The following is a 26765-nucleotide window of genomic DNA, read 5'->3' as shown; positions in this document are numbered from 1 at the left end:
ATAAAATTTTATGGGTCATAGGGATGCATATTTTAAAACAGCAAAAAAGTTTCTGAAGAATTTGTGGACACTCTAAGAAGAAGGTATAGATTCAGTGTTATTTTTTTGCAGATAATGAATTGATAGATATTTGCTGTTCTGATTTTTTTTTTAATGTAGACATTTTTATAGTGTTCTTTCCCTGAAACTGTTATTCAAGGGTTGCCAATCATCAGTGCGCTTTATCATTGAACGTCTTAAATCTCAGAAATCACTTTTGCCAGGAAGGTTGGCACGTTACAGCACCTCTTCTGGACCTCCCAGTCCCTTTCTAGACAACTGTCATCAGAAATTGATACCTATCCATTTCTACCTGTTCTTAGAGTTTCAATTTGTGGTTATTTCATTGAACACTCGAACTCAAGTTTATTTTATTAGGATGGTGATATTAAAGCTGACGAGCATCATAGAGCCTGATCTATCAGTTTCATTTCTACTGAGTGTTCGAATAATTGAAGTTAACAATAAAAGTAATATTAGGAAATATGATAAAAATAATTAGGCTTATATTTCAGGCTTTGTGCTTACTGCTTTCAGCTTCTGATATTTAAAACCATGCACTATTATGTTTCTTGGGTCTGTTCAAAACAATGAGTTGAAATACTACCCAATGGTGGGAAAACTACCATTCCCCTGAGTTCTAATTTCTTCTTGGGTAAAATGAGAATATCTACTGCAGGCTTTGTTTTTTGGGGTTTTTTTTTTTTCCAGTTAATTACAACTCTATTTTCCATTTGCTTAGGGCCTTAGATTGAAATATTGATCCATTTGTGATCCCTTTTTATTTCATATTTCATAGATGTTCTGTCAGGAAATCCTATTGGGGGGGTGCCTGGGTGGCTCAGTCAGTTAAGCGTCTGCCTTCAGCTCAAGTCATGATTTCAGGGTCCTGGGATTGAGCCCCACATTGGGTTCCCTGCCTCCCCTCTTCCCCTCCCCCCACTTGTGCTCACTCTCTCTCTCAAAATAAATAAAATCTTTAAAAAAAAGGAAATCCTATTGGTATTATTTTCAGAAAAACTCTAGAAACCAACATACCCTCATCACCCGAAATGCCCACAAACTTAGTTTAAGCCACAGTCGTCTCTGGCTTGGAATATCACAATAGATTCCTGAGTGACCTCCTTGTCCTCCCTTTGCCATTCTTGTGTCCTGTGTACACAAACAGCAGTAGGGCCTGCTAGAACAAATTGTTCATAGCACTTATGCTCTCAACCTTTAAACAACTTCTCAAATAACTCAAAGTCAAAGCAAAAATCCTTAACAGGCCCTAGCCCCGCATCATCCGTTTCCCATTACCTCTCTGACCACATCTCCAACCTTCTCTCATGTGTTGACATGATAAAATCCTGCACAAATGTGTAAATGCTGTAGGAATAATGAAAAATTGATGTGACGTTCTTAGAATAGGTTCTAACATATTGTAAGTGCTCAATAAAAACTAGCTATTACTATTACTGGATATAAACACAGAGTTGGGCCAGCTGAGCTCTTGCAGGACAGGACAGTTCTAGAACTCTCTAGCCACTACACGGAACCCTCAACTGACAGATGAAACAAAGCGGTTTCCTGAAATCAGGTTAACACTGTCATCTCATGTGTTACGGGCCAGCTGACTTTTCATTGACAAAGTAAAGACATATTAAGTCTTAACTGGCAGGAATATAACTAACAATTGAGAATCTACACATTTATCACTAAGTGGTTCTTCAGTGGCTAAAGTCTGTGCCAAGAGTGTTTACCAAGTCAATCTGCACACAGCAGGCTACTGTCACCGGGCTCACTCCTGTCACTTTGTGACATCAGCCCTCCATCAAGCACGATGATTAAAATCTACAACCTTTCATTTGGTAAAACAGGAAAGGTAATCACAAGAGCTGCAATTGTTGTCAAGGAAAAAATGTCTCTTGCTTTAAAAAATAAGTCCACTGCCTCTGCCTCCACATTTATCTATCAGCAGGGGACCATTATGTGGTGACAACATTCTGTTGCAGAAGCATTGTCTCTGAATAATTACCTGCTTCTTCTCTCCACGGACCGCTGTACCCGCAGCCGCTCTTTTAATCTGGTACATGGCAGGATTCACAGATTGCACTTTATTACTACAAAAAAAATACCTTGCCCACCCCCTCCACACACGAGGCTGAGTGTTCGTCACATGGTAAATGGGGCTGCAGTTCTGTTCATTTGCAGCCTAGGGCGGGGAGGGCTTCCCTTACCTTCCCGAACCACTTAGCAACAAAGGGAATCTGTGGGTGGCTCCAGCTGGTAGCCGAGACCAGGATCTGAAGGCAGAGGAAATCCTTGATGCCGGGCTCCCCTGCCTGGTTCTCAGCGAAGTCCCCGATTAAGCAGGAATGAAATGCAGAGTGGCTGTGCGCCATGTGTCTCTCTAGACAAAGAGAAGGCACAGGGGCTCATTCTTCTCTCCTTGTGTTAGTCTAACTTGCCCTTTCTGTCGGTCTCCAGGTAGGACTAACCCCAGTGATCCTGAGCCCTGCCCGCCTCCCAGCCTCGGACACTGACTTCACCTCCTTTTGGAGTGACAGGCTATTTTTAAATGCTTTCAGGTGAACACTTCAAGGCTCAGAGCAGGGAAAATGAAAAGTATTGTAGTTACTGGAGCACAGAAAAGAAATGGTTGCTCAGAGCAGAGCTGTGACTCAGAAAGCTATGGTGTTTGTTTTCACCAAAGCAAAGGTTTTCCCATTTGAAAGACAGTAACAGGAAACCAGAAGAGACATTGTATTCTACATGAAACCATGAAAAGATCCGTGCTGAATAAAACACAAGTGAAATTTGCCTGGAAAAAGCAAGGGGTAGCAGTGGGCAAAGTGCAACAGACCCAGATTTTTCTCTCTCCAAAGTAACCTATGAACCCTGGGGGCCCGGGGTCACCCCTGTACAAATCACTACTCCGCATGAATACAAGGGCCCATTGAGAGTGTTCCTCTAAATAGACTGCAGAGGGGGGCGTGTTTAACCTGTCTAATGGAATACTTATAAATTTGTTCCTTTAGTTATTTTACAGAGTATTCTGAAATAAGATTTAAAACAGGCTCAAAAGGCCATAGAGTGTATATTCCTAAAATACAATTTCATTTTTTTTAAAAATGCTCTATCATCAGACTGTTAGCTAGACCGCCCTGGTGATCTCATCCAAGGTGAAAGAGAAGGTTCTTATGCTAATTACCCATTTTTAAATCTTGCATTTCCCCTTAAATCCAAACTATGTGAAGGTTACCTGTGATTTCAAGAGATTTCTTTACATCTTTGGAACTACAATGACTCATGGATGAACTTCCTTATCTGTCCTCAGACCAAAGTCAGCTGGAGACCTGGGTTTTATAATTTTGTCAGGAATCTCTTCAAAACCATACATGAAGGAGTAACTAAATGTATTGATATACCTTTTCTTAAGATAATGACATGTTTCTCAGTGTGGAATGAGAAATAAAACAGAATTACACATTAGATATTTGCAACGAAATAAGAAAATCATTTCAGAATAAGAAAATATGAGGCGTGACTCATTTAACAAACGTTTTTTAACTTTTAGAGAAGTTATCACCCTAGAATAACAGAAGAGGTAACCTCTAAAAATTTTTTACAGGTTGCTGATCATACACTAAATATTAGATCACTCTATCACAGAATCAAGATAAACTAATAACAATAAGTTGCATTATTGTATCCATTTCAAAAATTTTCTTCAAATTTATGGTGATTTTTAACAGGAAAGATTAAAACATACAATTTAAGTGGAGAATAAAATCCATCTTAATTAATGTTAACAAGTGTCAGTGATTTATGGAAATTACATATTATTAATGAATTAAAATTTTGTTCATCTGCCTGTAAAAAATATAATCTACTCTCAATTAGAGGAGAAAAAAGAGAATACTGGAAAATTCCTGTATTATCACTAACTGACTTTGGAATTAAGTCACAAGTACAGGAAAATACACACACCAACCTCATTCCGGGTTCAATGTTCTCTTCCCCTTTGAGATCACCACAAGAGAATACAGAACCAGACCCATGGGAAGGAGGTTTGGTATTCACTGAAATAAAGATTTTCCACTCATAGGTCTAGGAGTACTTAGGAACCAGGCTAAGAACCAGTCCTTTCATTGCTTCTACGTGATCGTTTCCTGAAAGAGCAAACAGTGGACTCATCTGGGCATCACTTAGTCATGCACCTCACCGTTAATCATTGCTCTTTACTCTCTGCCAAGTACTTGATCAATGCTAGAATCTAGAAATACAAAGAACACCAGCACTACCCGTGAAGCCAAAGATAGGGCAGAACATGCACAAAAAATTATATTACAGTCGTGAAATGCAGAAATGAAAGTGCACACAGGTTTAGCTGTAAGATGAAGGAGGTGAGGTTTGATTTACCCCAGCCTACAATGCGCCAGTGGCTATCCTCCGCAGAGAGGACACACCCATGAGCTCAGACTAGAATAGTACTGATGGGAACAGAAACGACAGAATTTAGATAGACAGAGAAAGAGAGACAGGTGTTGTTTAGCTGTGTAGGGATAATCATGAAACCACCATTACAAGGTCATGAGAACATGAAATGAGATATATCAATTAGCGCAGTGCCTAGCACATACTTATTAAATGTTAATTACTATCACCCACCAAATCTTTAACCTAATGTTAGAAGTGCTGTCAAAGAACAAAAGCCTAGGGGCACCTGGGTGGCTCAGTCATTAAGCATCTGCCTTCGGCTCAGGGAGTGATCCCAGGGTCCTGGGATCGAGCCCCACATCAGGCTCCTCCGCTGGGAGCCTGCTTCTTCCTCTCCCACTCCCCCTGCCTGTGTTCCCTCTCTCTCTGGCTGTCTCTCTGTTAAATAAATAAATAAAATCTTAAAAAAAAAAGAACAAAAGCCTAATCATACAGATTTTTGAATATAGGGAAAGGTTAATTCAATTGATACGTAAGCCTCTAGTACATTCCTGGGCTCTGTGCAGGCAAAAGAAACAAAAGAAGTAAAAAACAAAAACCCTCAGTGGGCAAAAACCCTGCAAGTATATACACACCACTGTCTTCAATCTATGAAAACATTTCTTCTCTTTTCTTTTTGTTCTATCTCTTTGCTCCCAACCAGCGCGGGCCCTTGACCTAGAGTGTATGTCTTCACTCAAATCTGTGCTGCCTCCGGTTTATTTCCTTGTCTGATCCAGGCTTTGGGGATAATCCACCAAACTTTTCCACTTCTTTATTTCAATTATCCCCTGAAACCTTAATTTGTCATTGCGAACAGTCTTATTCCCTTTTGACTAAACTAAAGGTCTGCCTTTTCCCAGAGAGAAGTGGCAGAGAGTAAAAAAGTTCTGAAAAAGCTTTCTTTTTCCTCATCTTCATATCAGTGCATTGAGACTCTGAAAATCTCCTGTCTCCAAAGTCTTGTGCGTAGATGGCCAACTGCATTTTACGAGTGGGAGTAAAGACTGTAGAGTCTGGGAATACTTTGTAATGAGTATGCAAAACTCATTTAACTTTACACCAATCTGGGGTGGATCAGCCTCCTTATCTCTTCGAGTGAGGAAAAAATAGTCAGGAGGGGTCTAACTCTGCATTTCCATCACCTTAAATCTAGCTTCTTACGGAGTATGAAACCAAGATTCAAGATCGTGACTGCATTTTGCAGGAAGACCTTGATGTCTACAAGGGGTTCAGGTGAGAAGTGACATTCTGTATGACAAATAAACAAAAATAGAAACACGGAGGCCTCAGACTATCCACCTCCAGGTTTTTTGTTTTGTTTTAATGTATTTGGAAGCTGATAATAGGACAAATAACTTCTAATTCCACACATGCCCAGGGAAAGGAAAGATGCCTGAGCTGGAGGCACCCACATGTAAAAACCATCTATCGACACAGATGCTCTCCTGCTGACAGTAAAGAAGAACGGTCATGATATCAACATCAGGAAACAGCTGCCAGGCCACAAGTGCCAAATGTCTTTGCGGGAGCATCAGGAGCAGTTATGATGGACTTCACCTTTACCGTGATCGAAAGCAGGGCTGAAGCCACAGCAAGTGTGCCACCTTAGCAAATGATTGGCTTTTTACTCCTTTGGAGAGGAAAGCACAGAAAGTCAGGACAGGACATAGAAACTCACTGTTCTCTACTTCTGCTACAACGCCAAGGGCAGCTCTTCAGTGTCAACTATCAAGAGTCGAGGCACATTGATCATGGAGCTAGTGGCAATTAATCCACAAATTTCTTTACTTGTGGGAGCCCCTTCCACAGTGCTGGGGAGGACCCTGGCCAGAGGTGATATGCATTTTGGAAATTTTCCAAAAATAATAAATTTTATTTTTAAAATTTATTTAAAAATTGTATTACTGATTAAGACTCCACTCTCTGTTCCAGCTTCCACTTAGCCATACTTCCCCTCGTGTCAAGTGGCACTGGGATACCTCCAAGCACCTTGGGGATTTAGCCAGAGGGAAGTTGAGTTGAGGATATATTTACTTTGGTATTAGTGGGGTATAGTCGCTTTCATGGCTTTTTAGAGTATAGGAATGGCTTCTAGGAATACTCCTATAGAAAATACTGGCTCCTGACAATGTGAGGCCAGAGACTAAGTCATATACGGAATGCACTGTATTAAGCCCAGCCCACATTTGGCAAGTTGAAAAGAAACAGGTTTTTAGGTATATAGAGCCATTTACAATAGATGCATAAAGTTGTAATTACATCATATTCTGGATTTCATAATGTTTGTGGCATTTGTCTGCTTTTAAAAATGTACGTTGATTTCCTTTCCATCATAAATAAATATTCCCCTTAACTAATTTTGAACTTGTAATTTTGAATTCGTTTTATTATGAAAGACTCCTAAAATGTAGGCCCTAAATAACTTGGATCTACTTATTTACTCTAGATAATGATACACACCCAGAATTACAATGTAAAATTATAATGTAGAAACAGGAAAAAAATTCAGACCATAACATTAAAATCTTGTCATTGAGTTCATGCGCTATTTAAGTAGAATAGTGGATTAAATAATGGAATAAAGGTGCGTATTATGCTTGCTCAAAATACCTTAACACAGTATATAGCAATTAAACAATGTATCCACACTATATTACAACAAGGAATAAACTGTAAGATCTCATGTAAGTGCAGAAAGTATGATATAAACTTGTGTTTAAAACTAATCTCCATTATTTTAAAATAATGCAAGAGGAAAGTCAACAAGGAAATTACACCTAAGCTAATCTTTTTAGGTTTATGCTGACAGATGAAGTACTAGTGGTAAAAGGAATCATCTTTTTAATATTATTCCTTCTCAGATTCTCTGCAAAAAGTCTAAAACAATTCACAGGAATACATAATTCACTCAGAAAATTATTTTGATGTATATTCTATTAACTATAGCAAAGAATACTTCCATAGATTACTGCATTATTTCCTATTGCTGTTATAACAAATTACCACAAACTCTGGAGCTCCAAACAACACAAAGTTATTATCTGATAGTTCTGGAGTTTGGAAGTCTAAATGGGTTTCACTAGGCTGAAATAAAGTTATCAGCAGAACTGCATTCCTTCTGAAGGCTCTAGGGGCATATATTTCCTTGCCTTTTCATTTCTAGAGGCTTACCACAGTCCCTGGGTCTTGGCCCCACTCCCCCATTCTCAAAGTCATTAATAGAAGGTTAGGTCCTTCTCATGTTGAATCACTCTGATTCTGAAACCTTTTCTGTCTGCTTTTCCACTTGTAAGGATCCTTTGATTATACTGGGTCCACCCAAATAATCCACTATATTCTCCTGATTAACAATCTTAGTTCTGTGTGTACCTTTCCCCTTCTGCCATGTAATCTAACATATTCACGGGTTCCAGGGACCAGGACATGAATGTCTCTGTGGACCATTCTTCTGTCCACCATGACCTTTAATGAATTGCCTTGTAATGCAGTGCTGTCTTTTGGTTATGAATCCGAAAATATGCTATATATCATCCTTGACACATGAAGAAAGCTCTACATGTAATCAAAGACGGCCAATACCAATCTAAAATATAGTTTACAGCCAGCAAAAATTGCTTTGTCTTCTCAGAAGGGCTCTCTGAAGTGTTAAAATCTTACACCTCACCACCCCAGAGTTACCTCCAAGGTGGGCCAAGTTTAATACTCCATCATCTCTCTGTTTGGACATGGGTATTGGTTCAAAATCGATCATGGTTCCAGCCTAAGCAAAATCAGAGTTTTTTCCTGAGATTTCTTCCCCCTTCCCTTGAATTAGCAGAGAAGAATCTCTCATCTTCCTTGGTCAAGGCACAGTAAAAATATAACCTTATGTGACATTTAAGATCCATGACCCTCTACATTGAGAGAACTTTGCCTGCAGTAGCAAGACTAAAACCAAACTCCTGCCAGAAGCAGAAATGTGTGTGCTGGTGGGTGAGGGGGCAGAAAGAGAGAAAGAGAGGTTGATGTGAGGTTGTCTAAGTTCCTTTTCCATCCATCCTAAAGGTCATCTTACCTCTATCCTTCTTGGTTTTTTGAGTACATAATTCATTTGTTTGTTTCTGGTTGAATTGGGATTGTGCCATTTGCACCCAAAAGACTCTTAATTAAAATCGATGCTGTGTAATTTTGTTATATCTTCAGCACTGTAATTAATGACAAAGGGATTAAAAACATAATCAAGAAATCCAGACTTCTTTCAGGATGTAAAAACCAAACAACTCTTTGGGTATCTAAAACTGGGGCTTGCTCTTAAGTGTGATCTGGGTGCAGTAATGCTATGCCCTTGTGTTCCTGACAATCTTTCATCTACAGTAAGTATCAGCTACGGTTTCTTGAACACTTTTCATATTTATAGCTTACATTGAATAAATAGTAAATATTCTCATTAAACATCTTTTCCCTAGTATAACCAGTATATAACATAAAAATAAAATCTTTGGATCCAACCAGAAGCTCAAAGCAACATTAGAAGCAAACCAACAGCTACCCAGATTGTGTTATTAAGCTAAATATTAGAGAGATCCTCCTTGTCATTTTATATTGCCAATGTAATTAACTGCATTGAATAAATAAATGAATGTATGAGTGGATATATGATGAACAGTTTTAAGCCAAGAAAGCAGGCTACGGATCATTCAACATCAACAAACAAGAGTTATTGTGGCTTTACGACCTGTTCAATCATCTGCTCCACTGTTTCCTCGGGTTATACGCTCTGTCCCACCAGACTGGAATTTTCTTTGATAATTTAGCTCTATCCTACATGTTTCCAAGATTCATAAGGACATTAACTAGCCAAAGTTAGAACAATAATAATATGGCTGAACGTGGACTGGAAATGAGTTTATAGACTCACTAAATCTTAGTTTGGAGCCATGTAGGAATTGCAAAACACCAATTATATTTCTTTATTAAATTTTTATATTTGTTAATAAAAGACTTTATTTTTACATAATGAGATGGGTCTCCTTAAAACAATTCCTAATGAAACTTGATTAGCATATAAATTAAATTTCCTTCTGTTCTTATTCACGTATTCCTGTTATTTCTAGAATGCCAGGCTGTACTCTTATAAGCATCCAATACTTAAAACATTTATTAATCAGAACAGACACCTCTCATGGGTAGAGAGTAAAACCTAAAGCATTATAGAAGAAATGTCATTCTGTTCTGACAGAAAACAGCAATGGGATTATTTTTTTCTCTGCTTGAACTCCTGCCTGTGTTTCCAGTTACCCTAATAAGAAACTTAAGTGACAAATTCTTATGCCTGGGAATAAAATAGTTTGGGGGCTTAGTCCACTTTTTACTCCAAACTTATATCTTAAGAACACATTTAAAAAAAAAAAACAAGTCAAATCATAAGTTACATATACAACTAGATATCACAAAGTAGTTCTATATTTGATCGCTAATAGTATAATTTACTGATATAATTATTACACGGCAAGTGTATAGTTAGACACAACTAGCTCAAAATATCTTCATTAAAAATCTGCTGTGAATATCTCTCTAAAAGTGTTTGTTTTGGTTTTATGCAGAGATTTCTAAATCACTGCCACTTTTGGCTGATATACAGCCCGTTTAGAATCTGATAAAAGAAGCTACAGCCCCCTCTTCACAAAAATATAAGAAGGTTCACACAACACATTTGTGCTATTTTAAGTGGTTCTTATTGCCCTGATAAGGGTTCTTATTGCCCTCAACCATAAGCCTCCAGAGTTGCATGGACTCCAGGTTCATTCCAGATACAGAATTCTATGAATCCCTCATTACAATACAAATTATTCAGGTCAAGGAAACACCACAGATTAGTTCTCACAAAACAATCTATGAAGTTGGAAAACAGGTCTAAGGGTCCTGAGCAAATGAGGACCATGGAAGGACATTTTTGTGAAAGAGATATACCCCCAGCATTCATCACCAAATGCTTCATAATTACACGGGAAATCTATTTAAAAGTACAGAATCTCGCCCCCACCTCAGATATACAAAAACCAGGCTGGTGCAAGTCCTTGAGCAAACATACCATATTCTTCCATACTTCCGTGCCTCTTGCGGTGATTTCCTGTTTTGGAAACTATTCTCCCCCCTTCTCCAAGAGCATCCCTTCCCCACCCCTGCCTCCACCTCATTGCTTTCCCGCCTAGTCAACAGAGCATCAGGAAAAGACCCCACAGGACAGTAATTTTTCTGCAACTCTTAGCACTCCCTGAAGCCCTGTTTGCTCTATGGGAAGTAGGGCAAGAACAAAAATGTCCATTCCTTGCTGCAAGGCCATGTCCATTACAGTCTCTGCAGAGCAGCGACTCTAAATGTGACTGCACAGCAGACCCATCGGGGAGCTTTCAAACTCCCTGACACCCAGGCCACATCACGAACAAATTAAATTAGGTAGGAGCTCAGATTGGTATTTTTAAAACTCTTCTTCAACAAGCTCTCAGTCTCCTCTGTGGATTCTTGAAAGACAGGGCCCACCTGACGCGGATCTCTTCCAGGAAATTTTCATCATCTGAGTCTGAAATTTTGTATAAACCATTGTTTTTCTGTTTTCTGGTCACTTTTCCTCAGTTCTCATTTGGCCTCTTTCAATACTCAGATCTGGCCAAAGAGGACGTCTTCAGAGAAGGTCCCTGACCACCTTATCCAGAGCAACTGCCAAACTCCACACCAGACACTCTTTGTATTATCTTGACTTTCTTCTTCTAGCACTAACCAAAATTATTTGTTTTCTTATTTAACTTCTCCAAACAAACTCACTGGAAACTCTGTGGGAGCCCTGACATTAATTATCTTATTTTTCTTTCTTTAGCACCTAGACTGGTTCTAGGCACATAGTAGGGTCCCAACAAATATATGTTGAATGTATGGCTGAATTAATGAATGAACGAGTGAGTGAATATTGATCTCGTTTTCTCTATTAAATTCCATGCCCTTGTGGCACCTGGGTGGCTCAGTCGGTTGAGCAGCTAGCTCTCAGTTTCGGCTCAAGTCATGATCTCACGGGTCGTGGGACTGAGCCCTGCATCAGGCTCTGCACTCAGCAGGGAGTCTGTTTATCTCTCTCCCTCTACCCCTCCCCCTACTCACATGCACACACTCTCTCCCTCTCCCTCTAAAACAAATAAATATTTTTTAAAAATTAAAAAAATATACTCTGTGTCCTTGAGTTCAGCTGTGATGTCATTTAGTTAAACCCTTGTAATCCCTTATAATTGCCTATTAGTTTTAAAGTTAACAAATAATCTCATGTGTACTATTTTACTTGTCCCTCACATTTTAGAGGAAACAGAGCAGTTATAATAATACTATTGTTACAGATAACATAACTGAGGGTCCATAAAAATATGAAAATGTTCCAGGGTCACACAAATGACAAATGGCATGAGCACACCTGCCCTGTGAGGGGGACATGGGCCATACCACTATCTCTGTAACTGTCGCCCCCACAGAACACATGCACTCACCACGGAAGTGGCCGACTGCATGAGGTGCAGAGAGGAAGCACGATACTGGCAGTGAGGAGGAGCCTCTCCACCCAAATAAGAAACTGATGTCTATCCATAGCAACGTTTGGGAACAGGGCTGAACAATGTCAGTTTGCAGCAGCCCTGTCCAGCCTCGTGCAGCCACAAGACCTTCAGGCCTCCTAACACAATCTAACACAAAAGATCTCATTTCCCAATAATCCCTCCGGATTTTTCTCTTTATGTAGTACGATCATCCAGAAAAGCGCATCTAGAATCAAACATGAATTACGCCACTTGGGTTTTGCTACTGACTCTTTCATAATTATAACAAACTACACTCAAGAGCACGAAGCTGTGTGAGTCTGTCTCACCATTGTGACTGTAATTGAATAGTAATATTAATCATACTCAGACTTCTAGCAAATTAATCAAAGAAGTATAAGAGACTTTCCAGTCACCTTATCCTCTATATCTACTTGCATTTTTTTATATTTCTTTTAAGCTCCTTTGGTTAACTGTTGGGCAATACAAGGTCTTAGGAAAAAATCCAGAGAAAGACATCCTAGCAAAGAATTTAATGTCCTTGTAAAGGACTTTACAAATGACCTCAAATATCTGCTGTTTCATCCTTGAGACCATTCAAACCTTAAATGGCTCACAACGGTACCATGCCAGACCATTTGGTGCTATTTACAAGCATCCACATGGCATGGATATTTTGAGCAGCAAAGAGGCCAGAATTATTTAGAAACTTAAATAAGAAGCCAAAGAATCCTGCCTTTCCTCCTTTATCCAAATAAAAGGCATCACATGAGAAATAAACATTTATGGAGAATGAAAAGCTCATCCATCTTAACTGCTATATTCCAAACGAAAGGATGCCGTAACTGAAGAATACATTAGTCTATACTCAAAACAGTCATTTGGTAAAAAGTAGAGTCTAGAAGAACAGCTTGGCCAGTCACCTGATTCTCCTGAGGAATCGTCAGTTGCCCAGTTAGCTATGCAACACCAGATAGAGAGTCTATTGTAAAGTTGAGTCGGAAATCAAAGGCATGGAGTCCAGAAGAGAGAACAGAAAATTTAAGGGTCCAAATGAGTCAGAACACAGTGAGGTTCACTTACTGCAGAGAGCAGCAAAAGAGAGGGAAAGCAGCCTAAAGAAGTTAAGTTCCCAGTCACCATTAGGTTTTTGTTGCCACTTTAGCCTATGGCTTGCTGGCTGAAATACCTAGCTAGTGGCAGAGCCCAGACTAAGTGTAGAGTCACTCACATCCATATCAAAAATCCACTATCTTTGCTTCATGATATAATGCCCCTTTGCCATTTAAACCACATGGGTATGTGATGAATGGATAAAGATGATGTGGGGTGTGCGCGCAAGCGTGTGTGTGTATGTAAGTGTGTGTAATGGAATATTACTCAGTCAGGAAAAAGAATGAAATCTTGTCATTTGCAACGACATGGACGGAGCTAGAGAGTACAATGCTAAGTGAAATAAGTCAGAGAAAGACAAATGCCATATGATTTCCATCATATGTGGAATTTAAGAAACAAAACAAAGGAGCATAGAGGGGGAATAAAGAAAGGAACAGAGAGGCAAACCAAGAAATCTCTTAATATAGAGAAACACTGATGGTTATCAGAAGGGAGGTGGGTGGTGGGTGAAGGGCTGGTGGTGATGGAGATTAAGGATGGCACTTATTGTGATGAGCACTGGTTTTTTTATGGAAGTGCTGAATCACTAAATTGTACACCTGAAACTAATACTACACTGTATGTTAACTAACTGGAATTTAAATAAAAACTTAACAAAAAATAAAAATAAAACACATGGGTATGTGCATATATACCCAGTACAGATAATATGACCCTCAAGATACTAACCTGATTTGCTAAACTCTTGTCATTTGACTACCTTGCTAACATGAATGACTTTTAATAAAACAGACACCTTAGATTTGTGCTTGTCTTTTCCTGTTCTGTCAGTAAATAAGCAAACATGATTTGGGGTTGCAGAAAGGAGTGAGAAAGGCACATGGAAGAGGCTAGCATACTTTTCTTGTTCGTGGGAAGATTTGGATCTTGGTAACTTTACTATAAGCTTGGCATTTCAGCAATAACACAGTGGAGTGGGCCCTAAGCCAGGTTAACCACCATTTCTATGACATCATTTTAGCCTATTTACAATCGTGCTTACGATGAGTGTCCCTCTTACTAACAATTAACCTCATAAGACAATTATGAGAACAAGAGCTCTGCAAAGAAATTGCTTTTTCTGTCTCAAACCCATCACAATATGGGGAGAAGTGGTGGGGGGTGGGAGAGATGACATTTGTCCCCGGGGCTGTCTCCCACTACTTTTTTATTCTTCATTTATTATCAAAAGTTAATTTGCTTCCTGTGCCTTACAAAAGTTATCCTCTCCTTAACTCAATGTTTCTGAATCTTCATGTGGAATCTTCCCTCTACCTGGAACACACATTTTTCAAAATCATTATCTGTCTAATGTTACTCTTCCCTGAAGACTCAATTCCAGCTTCACTCACTTCATGAAGCCGTATTTGCACCCAGATGTCTTTAGAAAACAGTATCTTCCTCTTCTTACTCTCAAGACACGCAGTCTTCCTTCCCACCACATTTGTCACATTTCCCACAGATCCTTAGCACAGGGAGCAGCAAACTGTTATAAAGGGCTAAATAGTGAATATTTGAGGCTCTGTGTACCATATACCCTCTGCGGCAACTCTTTAATTCTTCCATTATAGCAAGAAAGCAGCCATATGCATACAAATGAGCTTGGCTGTGTTCTAATAAAACTTTATCTGTAAAAACAGAATGCAGCCTCCTGATCCTCATTTCCTGACCCCTGGCTTAGCACAGAGATACATGGTAGGGTGGTCAGTAACCATCAGGTTGATTAAATGTTATAAACAACACCGCTAAGGAAAATATGATGCATTAATTGGCTATGTGCTATCATATGATTATATATTGAATACATCCATTATGCGAATATAGCACAATGGCCAGCCCTATGAATTTTTAATAACAGCTTACACGTCCTAGAGGGGAATCATAGGGTTCTGATCAGCTCTGTGACCTTAAAGCTTAGACAAAATGATGACATTCTGCCTCGTTGGTTTTCTATTAAAAAGAAAATCTCCAGAGTATATGGTTCCATGAAGATTATAGCTTCATGGACCAGACTGTTTCCCACTAAAAGTGTCTGGTTTGCATTTCTCTATTGGATAAAATCAAGTAAATAACTGCTAGAGTACCACACTACCTCCTTCACTCTGTGTTTAGTGTTTTAATATAAATAAATATATACCTGTAGTAACAAAATTGTCATAGTTGTCACACAATTCATTTTAAGCTCACTTAAAGAAATTGGGATTGAATTCATGTCCAATTTTCTATTTTCATTTCAAATAGATTTTGACAATATTTGTTGCAGCTTTTACTAGGACGTTTTCTTAGCCAAAGGATTTCACTGGTTTTCAATTTACCACATAAAAATTATGCAAAATGTAATAAAAATTGCCTATTTATTTGGATCGATTCCTATCTTTGACACAAAATGTTCTGTTGCCATAGATAAAACAGTTAAGCAAGATCATTGACTGCAACACACACAAAAAAATATTCACTCTATCTTGGAAGTGATACAGTTTTCGGGACTACAGATTAGAAAAACCTCAGGCAATTAAAAAAATACTAAGTTTGTTAATTTCCACTGAAATATCTTCTACCATCTTTTTTTAAAAAACACAAAATTATTACTTTCACCTTCTGAATTTCTTCCTCTCCTCTAGGTTCTATTGAATATAAAAATGACAAGAAGAAAGGCAAGATAAAACAAGGAAGGGGGAATGAGGAAAAGGGATAATTATTTACCCACTGGAAAAAGGAGTCCCCGAATAATCATCTTGAATGAGGCTGCCATTACTACTGAATTTGGCTCTTTTCAATTCTTTTTAGCAATTCCCTTCACTCTATGCAAATTATGCCTTTAGTTTAGCAAGAGCTGCTTCCTCATATGAATGAGAGATTTAACACTGGATTTAACCAGGACCTTCCAGTAAGCCACCAGTTCTGGGCAACTGCACCTTTGGCCCCCTTGAGGATAGAAAGCGTCCCAACATGCAGAGGTCCCAGCACATCATGAGGACATAGAGAAAGGATGTTGGAGGCACCATATTTAGTTCTCTCTGGATTCCAATCTTTTCGTCTCCACCCCATCTTTTAAAAAGTCATAATAAATAACATCTACATTCCTGAGGTTTCATGAAATATAGGCTGCATTAAGACATTCTAGTAAGTTTTTCTGAGTACAAAGGAAGCAAATAATAAACAGGCTTTTACTCTTCCTAGGGATCCTACTACTATTGTGGGTCCTTCCATGACAGCAGAACAAACAGAAGCCATGGCAGAGAGCACGATGAGTTCAAAGTGTGCTCAGAGATCCACAGAAGACCACCTGAGGATCCACAGACTGAGTTTTTATCAATTAATATGACAAAATACAGATTTTTGTTCCTGGCATGATTTACCCATTTACTAATATTTTCCCCATTTGGTGCATCACTAAAAAAGCAGCATCATTCCTTCTGGATAAGGAGAAGTAGGACGTTAATTTCACAGGGTCATTTTTTCATCTTCTTTGGCAGCGGTCCTTAACTATGTTTGAAATGCTATAATTTAGTGCACGACTACTCCTGAGTCCTCGAGCCCTGGCAGATGTAGTAGATCTAAGATATACTTAGAATTGAGTAAATCTGAATCCTACTTGCTGTCTCGAAACACTGCAGGAAGAACACACAGGGCTCCCTTGTCACTTGAAAACCCTGTGAATTTCCCACTGCAGCCAACTTAAAATGAGATATTTAATTAGGTCCCTGAGAATTTTAAAAATGTAATCAAAATCACAATAGGTGGTGTGGTGCTTAATTTAACTGTCTGGAGATCTACTCTCTTAAACTGGTAAGTCTACAATCCTGTACTGTTTGCTATAGGCACCAGGTAGGACGGCAGATCTCTTGAACTTACCCATCTTATATAACTGTGGCTTTATACCCATTGAACAAGTCTCCATTTCCCCACTCTCATCCCTTGGCAACCACCACTCTGTTTTCTGCTTCTATAAGTTTGACTATTTTAAACACCTCTCATGTTAAGTATCCCTAACACACATACACACACGCGCGTGCACACATTCACAAAAGGACACAAGGACACGTTTGGAAGCATGGATATGTCCATGACCTTGACTGTGGTGATGGCATCATGGGTGTATTCATATGTCCAAACTCATCAAATTGTATATATTAAATATGTGCGGTTTTTTGGGTGTACCAATTATACTTCGATGAAGCCATAAAAATTTTTTTAGTAAAAATATAGAAAGATCCTTACCTCCCAAAGTTTTTTAAATACACTGGAGGACTTTTTAAAATACTTTTTTTCTGTTTGAAATAATAACATCTCTGTACATGAATAAGAAAAATAATGATTCAGCTGTCAAAAAATCAGAGTAAAAATCACATAGTTTAAAAAAAATACATGCATCATGGGAAACTTCTCTGATAAATAAAACAGGAAAATTTAAAGATGTGCTTTGCCAGTAAAAGAGATAAATTATGGCTGTAATTGAAAAATCTCCAGATGGTGGGAATTTGGCATGCTATTATTCTTTGAAAGTATGTTCCTAGCTAAGGGAATTGAACCAACTTGCTTAATTCATTAATTAAAATGTACTAATTGATAAAAATGAAGACATAGTTTCTATTTTCTAAAAGCTACAATATTAAATAATTAGCCTCAATTTATCATTCTTCCTCCACTTCCCACCTTCCCTTGTGGGAGTACATGGTTATGTGTGCTTAAAGACTAAAACATACGCAATACCTCTTAGAAGAAGTCTGATAAAAGAAAACCAAAGGGCACAGAGGACAGGTAACAAAAGCATGTGAGATTGCAGACCAAACAAAAAGATGACTTAGACACAAGGACAAATGATGATCAAAGAAGGCAAATACAGCAAACACAAGCCTCTGAATAATAATGCCTACAGATAAATCATTTGTTTGATGATTATAGAAGTCAATGAAAGGAGTCTGATAAATGGTAAGCTCATAACACTAAGAGCAAAACGTATCAAGAAAAACTGAGTACTGAAATTGTCATTATTGGTGGGCGAAGGGAACCCGTTATGCTCTGGTAGAAGGGTATACTGGTACACTTTTTCTAGAGAATATGATTTGCTTGGGCAATTTTTTTTATTAAAAAGTTTTACTATGTTGATAGGCATTTAGATCTACATCTAAGAAAGATTTGTGCAAATTTTCTGCTGCAAGAAAGTAAATGATAGTATTTAGAACTTGAATAAATTAAGAGACGATTTAGATGTCTAATAGAGGAGGGCTGATTAAATTTGTTTGCCACAATTATACTTTGGAATACTATGTAGCAATATCAACGATTCTGCATAAAAATGTTCTTAACAAGGAAATATACTCATTGCATATTGCTCAACAAATTGGCATGTTGAAAGACTGAGTAAATGATATAAAACAATAGCTCTGGAGTTGGATGGCCTATAACAAAAGTTTGTTTAAAAACTTGTACCTCTGGCACTTATTACGCAAGATAACAAACTATTCAAATTTCCAATTTCTTTTTCTGTAAAAAGAAGAATAATTCTACTTCGTACCTCATTGTATTTGGAGCATATTAAAAAAGGATAATACATTCAATGTTCTTAGCATTTTACCTGTTGAACAAGTGCACATAAATGGTGTTGCTCGAATAGCATAAATACATCATTTCTAAAATATATAATGTTTATTGATACTGTTAAGATATGCACATAGTTATAAACTTCAACTGTTTTTTTCCTACTCTCTTTGGATTTTTTTAAAAGATTTTATTTATTTATTTATTTATTTATTTATTTATTTATTTGAGAGAGAGAGAGAGAGAGCTAGAGAGAGAGAGAAAGTGAGAGAGCAGGAGGAGAGGGAGAAGCAGGCTCCCCTCTGAGCAAGAGAGCCCCATGTGGAGCTTGACCCCAGGACCCTGGGATCATGACCTGAGCTGAAGGCAGACACCAACTGAGCCACCCAGGCGCCCCTCTCTTTGGGTTTACATATAATTTTTTGTGTTTGCTTGTTTGTTTGCTTTAACTGCATTCCCTAAATGTTTTACGTGGAAAAGAGTCTGAGTCAGGAGTTCTGCTGCAGTAACAAACCATCCTAATATCTCAGCTGCTTAGAACAACAAAAGTTTATTTCTCCCTCATGTTATGGGTCTGTGGTGGGTCAGCAGAGGTTTCCCCAATCATCCTCATTCAGACACCCAGGCTAATGGATCAGCCACCATCTCAAACACTCCAAATCCCCGTGCAGGGACAGGAGAGATGGCAAATCTCTCCCCTCTTCTTAAGCTTCTGCTCCCAAATGACACACATCAATTTTGCTCACATTTTTTGGCCAAAGCCAGACACAAACTCAGAAGGAGAACCTCAAAAAAATTTAAAAACGTATTCTTAAGTCAAAAAGAATTTAAAACTAATGTGTAGCCTATCATGGGCCATTTCAAGTTTTTGAGCCGAACATTGGTATGACACTAGAGAAATTTGTCCCCTAGCTCCAGTAGCCAGGAGACAGAAATTAGGATGAATAATTGTGTGTCCAAATCAAGCAGACAAGAGTCATCGAATTAAATAAAAAGATATTTGTAGGCCATAAGGAATAGAAATCAAGGAGCCACAGGATTAATAGCAAGTTTAAAAGATTATCTGAATTATTCCCCGCTCTCAAGACATAATGATCACACTTAGTCATCCCCAGCAGAAGCAAGTGATCTAACTTAATTTCCAGTGCACAAATGCCTTCACCTGGCCCCTAAGGTGGACTACGCTGAGGAACTTCAGTACATTCTACCAGGAGAATTTTTTTTTCTTGGCCCCAGCTAGCGAGCGGCTGTGCATCTCTGGCTTCGGAACCGGTGGGCCTTGTAATTGCTTTCCTCACTCATGTAAGCACAGCTGCAGCTGTCATTCATAAATGGCAAAACTAATCCTTTATAAGTTTTCATATTGGCCATTTGCTTTAAAACAGCCAATGTCAATGAGTTTGCAAATGTAGCTCTGTGAGAAAGGAAGGGTCCTTAACCACTGGTCCGAGCACTGGACTAGCTCTCATAAATCCCTGGCCTTCGTTCTCAGAATTCTATTTTGTTATGGGTCCCTGGGAAATCACTCCATTCATCAATACCTCCATTTCCTTGCGAGGAAACTGAAGAAGCTTATTAATCTCTAAAGTACTTCAAAAAGCTTAAATGAATTATAAAAATAATAAAGTCTTCTAATTCCATATATAATATTCAACACCTTTTTAACAAAATAAACTTTAAATATGTGCTATTGCTTAAAAATGGTAACTAATACATTAGTGAATCTCTAGAAAAGTGAGACAAATGTGTGTTTGTCAGAGTTATCAAAGATCCACACATCACAATAATCAAAATCCACCATAGTTTTCTTTTTTTTTTTAAAGATTTTATTTATTTGACAGAGAAAGACACAGCGAGAGAGGGCACAAGCAGGGGGAGTGGGAGAGGGAGAAGCAGGCTTCCTGCCGATCAGGGAGCCCGACGCAGGGCTCGATCTCAGGACCCTGGGACCATGACCCGAGCTGAAGGCAGATGCTTAATGACTGAGCCACACAGGCAACCCCCCACCCACCATAATTTTCTTACCTTAACACCGTATTAAAAAATTTAGGGACAAATGAAAAACAACTGGTAATATGAAAATGATTTTCTATGTTTGAGATATACTTTATAGGCTTTTCTTATTTTTCCACCATAAATTTGTTATTTGTAAACAATGAATGAATAAGTAACAAAAGTCTGAAGGACACTTATTTTTTAATCTTTGTTCCTTTAAAAGCATGACAGGCTTATTCAAGCTCTCTAATGACAATATTTTATTAATGCAGGTAGAACAGTATTTTCCATCTGGTGTTGCTGATGAAATGGGGTCAAGGTAGAAATAAAATTTATGAAATGAAAATTTCCTTCTACCCATATCCTAACCTTCTACTTGTAATGAGTAGGGATATGTATCAGAGTATGGGAAAATACCTATGGTACAAATAATCTTGGGGACTTTGTTTCCTATGTAAAGAAAACGCTATGTAGTCAAAAAGACAAATGATAACAAATAACAGGATGTAAGGAAACTAGAATCCTCATGCACTGCTGGTGGGAACGTAGAATGGAGCCCCCACTTTAAAGACAGTTTAGGTATATCTCCAAAAGTTAAATAGAGGTCACCATATGACCCAGCAACTCCACGTATATGTATATACCCAAGGGAAATTAAAACACATACCCACACAAAAATTTACACATGAATGTTCATAGAACATCATTCATGATGGTCAAAAAGTAGAGATTACCCAAATGTCAAATAAGGAAACTAGAATCCTCATGCACTGCTGGTGGGAACGTAGAATGGAGCCCCCACTTTAAAGACAGTTTAGGTATATCTCCGAAAGTTAAATAGAGTCACCATATGACCCAGCAACTCCACGTATATGTATATACCCAAGGGAAATTAAAACACATACCCACACAAAAATTTACACATGAATGTTCATAGAACATCATTCATGATGGTCAAAAAGTAGAGATTACCCAAATGTCAAATAAGGAAACTAGAATCCTCATGCACTGCTGGTGGGAACGTAGAATGGAGCCCCCACTTTAAAGACAGTTTAGGTATATCTCCAAAAGTTAAATAGAGTCACCATATGACCCAGCAACTCCACGTATATGTATATACCCAAGGGAAATTAAAACACATACCCACACAAAAATTTACACATGAATGTTCATAGAACATCATTCATGATGGTCAAAAAGTAGAAATTACCCAAATGTCAACTAACAGATGAACGGTTAAATACATGTGGTATGTCCACACAAATGAATATTATCCAGCCATCAAAAGGAATGAAGTACATGGATAAATCTTGACAACATGATGCTAAGTGAAAAAAAGTCAGAAACAAAAAAAATCACGTATTTCATTATTGCACTTATATGAAATATCCAGATTAGGCAAAACCGTGGGGAAAGGAAGTAGATCAGTGGTTTCTAGGGGTTGATGGGAGAGGAGAATGGGGAGTGACTGATAAGGCACACAGGATTTCTTTTAGTGGTGGTGAAAATGCTCTGAGATGAGATAGTGGTGATGGTTGCATAATTTTATAAATATACTAAAACCGCTTTAAAAGAGTGAATTTTATGGTATTTGAATTATATCTCAATAAAAAATTCATTTTTCAAAGAGAAAACTGCAACATTAATTAAATTTCTGATCTAACATTCAGGTAAAAGGAAGTCTTTCTCTTTTTCCTCTTTCATAAGCAAAATTTGTAATAATTTCAATTACCAGTTCCTCCAAAAGCATATTTCATATTAACTTTGCCATTTCCATGTGAGAGGTAAAAATGCATTTATTATTTTGATAAATCAAAAATAATGGAACCAGCTTTCCTCTAGATGAATCCTTCTTTCTCTTCCAATTTGTACTTGATCTGGAACCAAGAGGAGACCCAAGGCTATGTGCTTTCTAAAACAATATAAGCTTATTCAGAGCTATCTATTTATAGGATGCTTTTTCAAAAGCTAACAATCTCCTCAATGCAATGTTAATGAGTTTCAGAACTGTCAGTGGACAATTAAATGGTCTCACTCAGAAAGTTCTGAGCAAATATCCAAACTTTTTCTTAAAAAAGTATACCTTAATCCCATTTATCTATTTCACTCATCTCTCCCACGACCTCCCCTCTGGCAACCACTGGCTTGTTCTCTGTGAGAGTCTGTTTTCTTGATTGTCTCTTTTTTGTTGTTGTTGTTGTTCATTTGTTTTGTTTCTTAAACTCCCACATATAAGTGAAATCATATGGTATTTGTCTTTGTCTGACTTATTTCATTTAGCATTATACCCTGTAGATGCATCCACGTTGTTGCAAATGGCAAGATCTCATTCTTTTTTATGGCTAAGTAATATTCCATTGTGTATATACACCACATCTTCTCTATCCATTCATCTATTGATGAATGCTTATGATGCTTTCATATCTTGGCTATTGTAAATAATGGGGCAATGAGCACAGGCATGCATACATCTTTTCAAATTAATGTTTTCATATTCTTTGAGTAAATATCCACTAGTGGAATTACTGGATCATGTAATTCCATTTTTTAGTTTTTAAATTTTTTATTAAATTTCTGTTTTCCACAGTGGTTGTATCAATCTGCATTCCTATCAACAATACACAAAGGTTCCTTTTATCCACAGCCTTGTCTACACTTGTTATTTCTTGTCTTTTTTATTCTAGCTGTTCTGCTAGGTGATACCTCATTGTGGTTTTGATTTGCATTTCCCTGATAATTGAGCATCTTTTCATATGTCTGTTGGCCATTTGTGTATCTTCTTTGGAAAAATGTCTATTCAGATACTCTGCCTATTTTTTAATCAAACTATCTGTGGTTTTGTTTTGTTTTGTTTTGGTGTTGAGAGGTATAAGTTCTTTATGTATTTTGGATACTAACCTCTTACGGATATATCACTTGCAAATATCTTCTCCCATTCTGTAGGTTGCTTTCTTGTTTTGTTTGTTTCCTTTGCTGTGCAAAACTTTTTTTTAATGTAGCATTGAACTGACCTAAACTAAACTGAAATTGAACAGACCTCAAAGCTAAACTGATGGTATGTGTAAGACTGAAAGAGAGAGAGAGAGAGAGTGCATGCTTGAAACAGAAAGGGAGAGGGAGAGAGATTATATTTCTCCATGTACTTTCAGCAGTGGAAATTGGATGCATTATTAGTTCTAAAAAGACTAATCTTTCCTTATCAAGGCATCTCAGCTCTCTGTTAAATAAGATACATGTGAACTGAATGCATTTGACTCGTAAGGTTAGGAGGTGGTGGCAAAGCCTGAGAGCTCTCACTTACCCCTTCCAGAGCAAGGCAGATCGGAACTTCCTTGGCACTTCTTGATGCTCTCCTCTGCTGACAGTGGGCAGGAACGTGGGTGCTCACACTTTTCCCCATACCAGCCTACTTTGCAGTCACATTTTCCACAATTACACTGCCCATGACCTTCACAATGAGAGTGTAAAAAAATATGAAAAAATAGACATTGAGGTCAGAATTAGTTTTCATTTCAACAGTGACTATCACAAATGAGTCAGGATCTTAACACCGTATTAACGCTAAAGCGAAGGCATATTTTTCTCAAGTTCTTAAATACCTGATTTACATTGATTGATCATGAGGGGTAAAGAAAAGCAACTACTCCTGATAAGATAAATGGGTTCGTAGGGCTACAAATGTGAATCCATCAAAATCCAGGTGCATGTGATTGTATTGGTCTGCTGGGGCCTAAATGGAGTATTTGATGGATTTGGTAATTAATTCATGTGGAGGAGAGCCATAGGAAATTAAAAACAATTTGCTGTTGAAACAGGGCTTGTCTTGTGGAGTCTCCCACACTTTTCATTACCTCTTTTCTACACTCTACATGCTTAGCCTAGAGACTCTTCGCCTAAAACCAATAACCTCTGTGGAATTCACATTCCTTGAGGATCGATGTAGTATATACAAAAGAGGTCAGGAAAGATATTAAACTTCTTTACACATGCTCACAGAGCCTGTAACAAATTGCGATGAGTAGAGCAAAAAATGGCCTATGTTATCAATCAAATAAATGGGTCCAAATCCTGGTCCTGCCATCTACAGAGTAGAGCTGGTCAAATGTCAATGTCTCCGAGGTTTAGTTTCTTCGTTTTTGAATAAGATAATAATACATTATCTATCCACATTTATCAGGAAGTACATAATATATCTTAAAATGCTACATAAAAGTGAGCTATTGTTATTTTTATTCAAGTCCACATACGTAAACAAGTAGGAATAGAAAGAAAAGCAAGAAAGCCAAGCTTTTCTTAACTCCTAATCAACATACTCATTATTACAGATGCAGGACACTGTGGATTTCTGTAATTGCTGCAAAAATGCATGATTTTTTTTTTTTTTTTAATTTTAAGTAGGCTCCATGCCAAAAGGTGGAACCCAATGCAGGGCCCGAACTCACGATCCTGAGATCAACACCTGAGCTGGGATCAAGAGTTGGATGCTCAACCGACTGAGCCACCCAGATGTCCCAAAAATGCATGAAAAATTTTAAAGGAAGTGGACTTATATTTTCTTTAAACTGAGTGTAATGCTAATGGATGAAAATCTCTGCTATTTTGTCTTTGGCATCTGATATTAATATAAATCATACAATATGGAAACTGTTCTTTAGTACAGACTAGCCTGTTTTATCAAGAGTCCCTGAGGTTTGTGGGCAGATAGCTATCTTTCTAGTTGGAAGAATTGGACAATCCACATATCAGGAAGCTTTTCACCACCTATTAACCTGGTTCTTCATGAAATAAATCATAAAATCATAGTCAAAGTAGAAAGAGATATTAGGGATCAGTGAATCCAAATTTTGCATTTAAAACTATATTCAATTCAACACACATTTATTGATCACTTACTATGTACCAGAGTCTAAACAACAAATTTCAGTCACCATTAATACTCTGCTTCGAGCTTATCATTTTAAAGGAAAAGAAAAATTGTGTTTGCTCATAAATATGTATGACATGTCAATGTGATCATTGAAACCTTTAAATATAAGAGTTTTTATTTTACTAGTTTAACTTATGAGCAATTATGTTTCAGAGGTTGTTGGGCTTTGTGGTTTTTTGCCCTTTTCCCAGAAGTTCCCACCCTTCTTCTCCATCCTCATGTAATTTAGAGCACAATTTCCAAACAGAGCTACATTGCAAAGGTATAGATACATAACAATTCTAAAAGAGATTTCAACATTTCAAGTCTAATTAATTCTGCTGTTTATAGAGCCCATGGCTTTGAAATTTTCAAAGATGAGAGGTCCCATTCCTAGCACAGTTAGATCTGCTACAAGGATCCTGGACAAAGCACGGAACATGCTGCCACTGCTGAGAGACTAGTTGATACTTTCACAAGAACAGTGAAAAACAGTTTTACTGAAAGGGGGGAAGAAAGCTTTACTTTTACAAGTTGAAAATAGCTGTGAACGTTAGAAGAAAATATTCAGTAGGCAAGGATGCCAAGCAGTCCCGAACTACCCAGGACAGCGCCACCACACGCCCAGTGTGCAGTCCCGGTGTCCAGGCGTGGAACAAAACAGGAGCCTGCGTAGAGGGAGAGCAGTGACCGAGGGCAGAACGTTCTCAAGTTCTGTAGTTGGAATATAGGCTTCAGAGCAGCCATTCGTTTCTATCTCATTCCCATGTCAAGATATAAAACAAAACTGGTAGTGGGGATGCGTGGGTGGCTCAGTCGGTTAAGTGGCTGCCTTCAGCTCAGGTCATGATCCCAGGGTCCTCTGGATCGAGTCCCACATCAGGCTCCTTGCTCAGCAGGGAGCCTGCTTCTCTGTCTCCCTCTTCCTCTGCCTGTAGCTCCCCCTGCTTGTGCTCTCTCTCTCTCTGACAAATAAATAAATAAAATAAAACAAAACTAGTGGCAGAATGAAACAAATTCATGAAAACGGTCAGAAGTATGACTAAGGCATTTTTAGAGTTAAGATCTGGTCCCACTGATAACAAAAGAAGTCAGAGGAAATGTGGCTGCAT

At 38.1% G+C, this 26765-nt stretch overlaps 1 protein-coding gene across 1 annotated transcript in view; it reads right to left on the bottom strand.

The window, feature by feature from the left end:
- The window catches only part of ITGBL1 (integrin subunit beta like 1), a 214705-nt gene that overhangs the window by 73351 nt on the left and 114589 nt on the right, over window positions 1–26765 (bottom strand). The window contains exon 7 of the mRNA XM_002914850.4: window positions 24049–24195. Coding sequence (XP_002914896.1) covers window positions 24049–24195 — 147 coding nt within the window. The remainder of the gene's footprint in view (window positions 1–24048; window positions 24196–26765) is intronic.

The sequence above is a fragment of the Ailuropoda melanoleuca genome, chromosome 7 (genome assembly GCF_002007445.2).
Source record: "Ailuropoda melanoleuca isolate Jingjing chromosome 7, ASM200744v2, whole genome shotgun sequence".
Lineage (NCBI taxonomy): Eukaryota > Metazoa > Chordata > Mammalia > Carnivora > Ursidae > Ailuropoda > Ailuropoda melanoleuca.
This window is presented reverse-complemented; position numbering and strand designations above follow the sequence as displayed.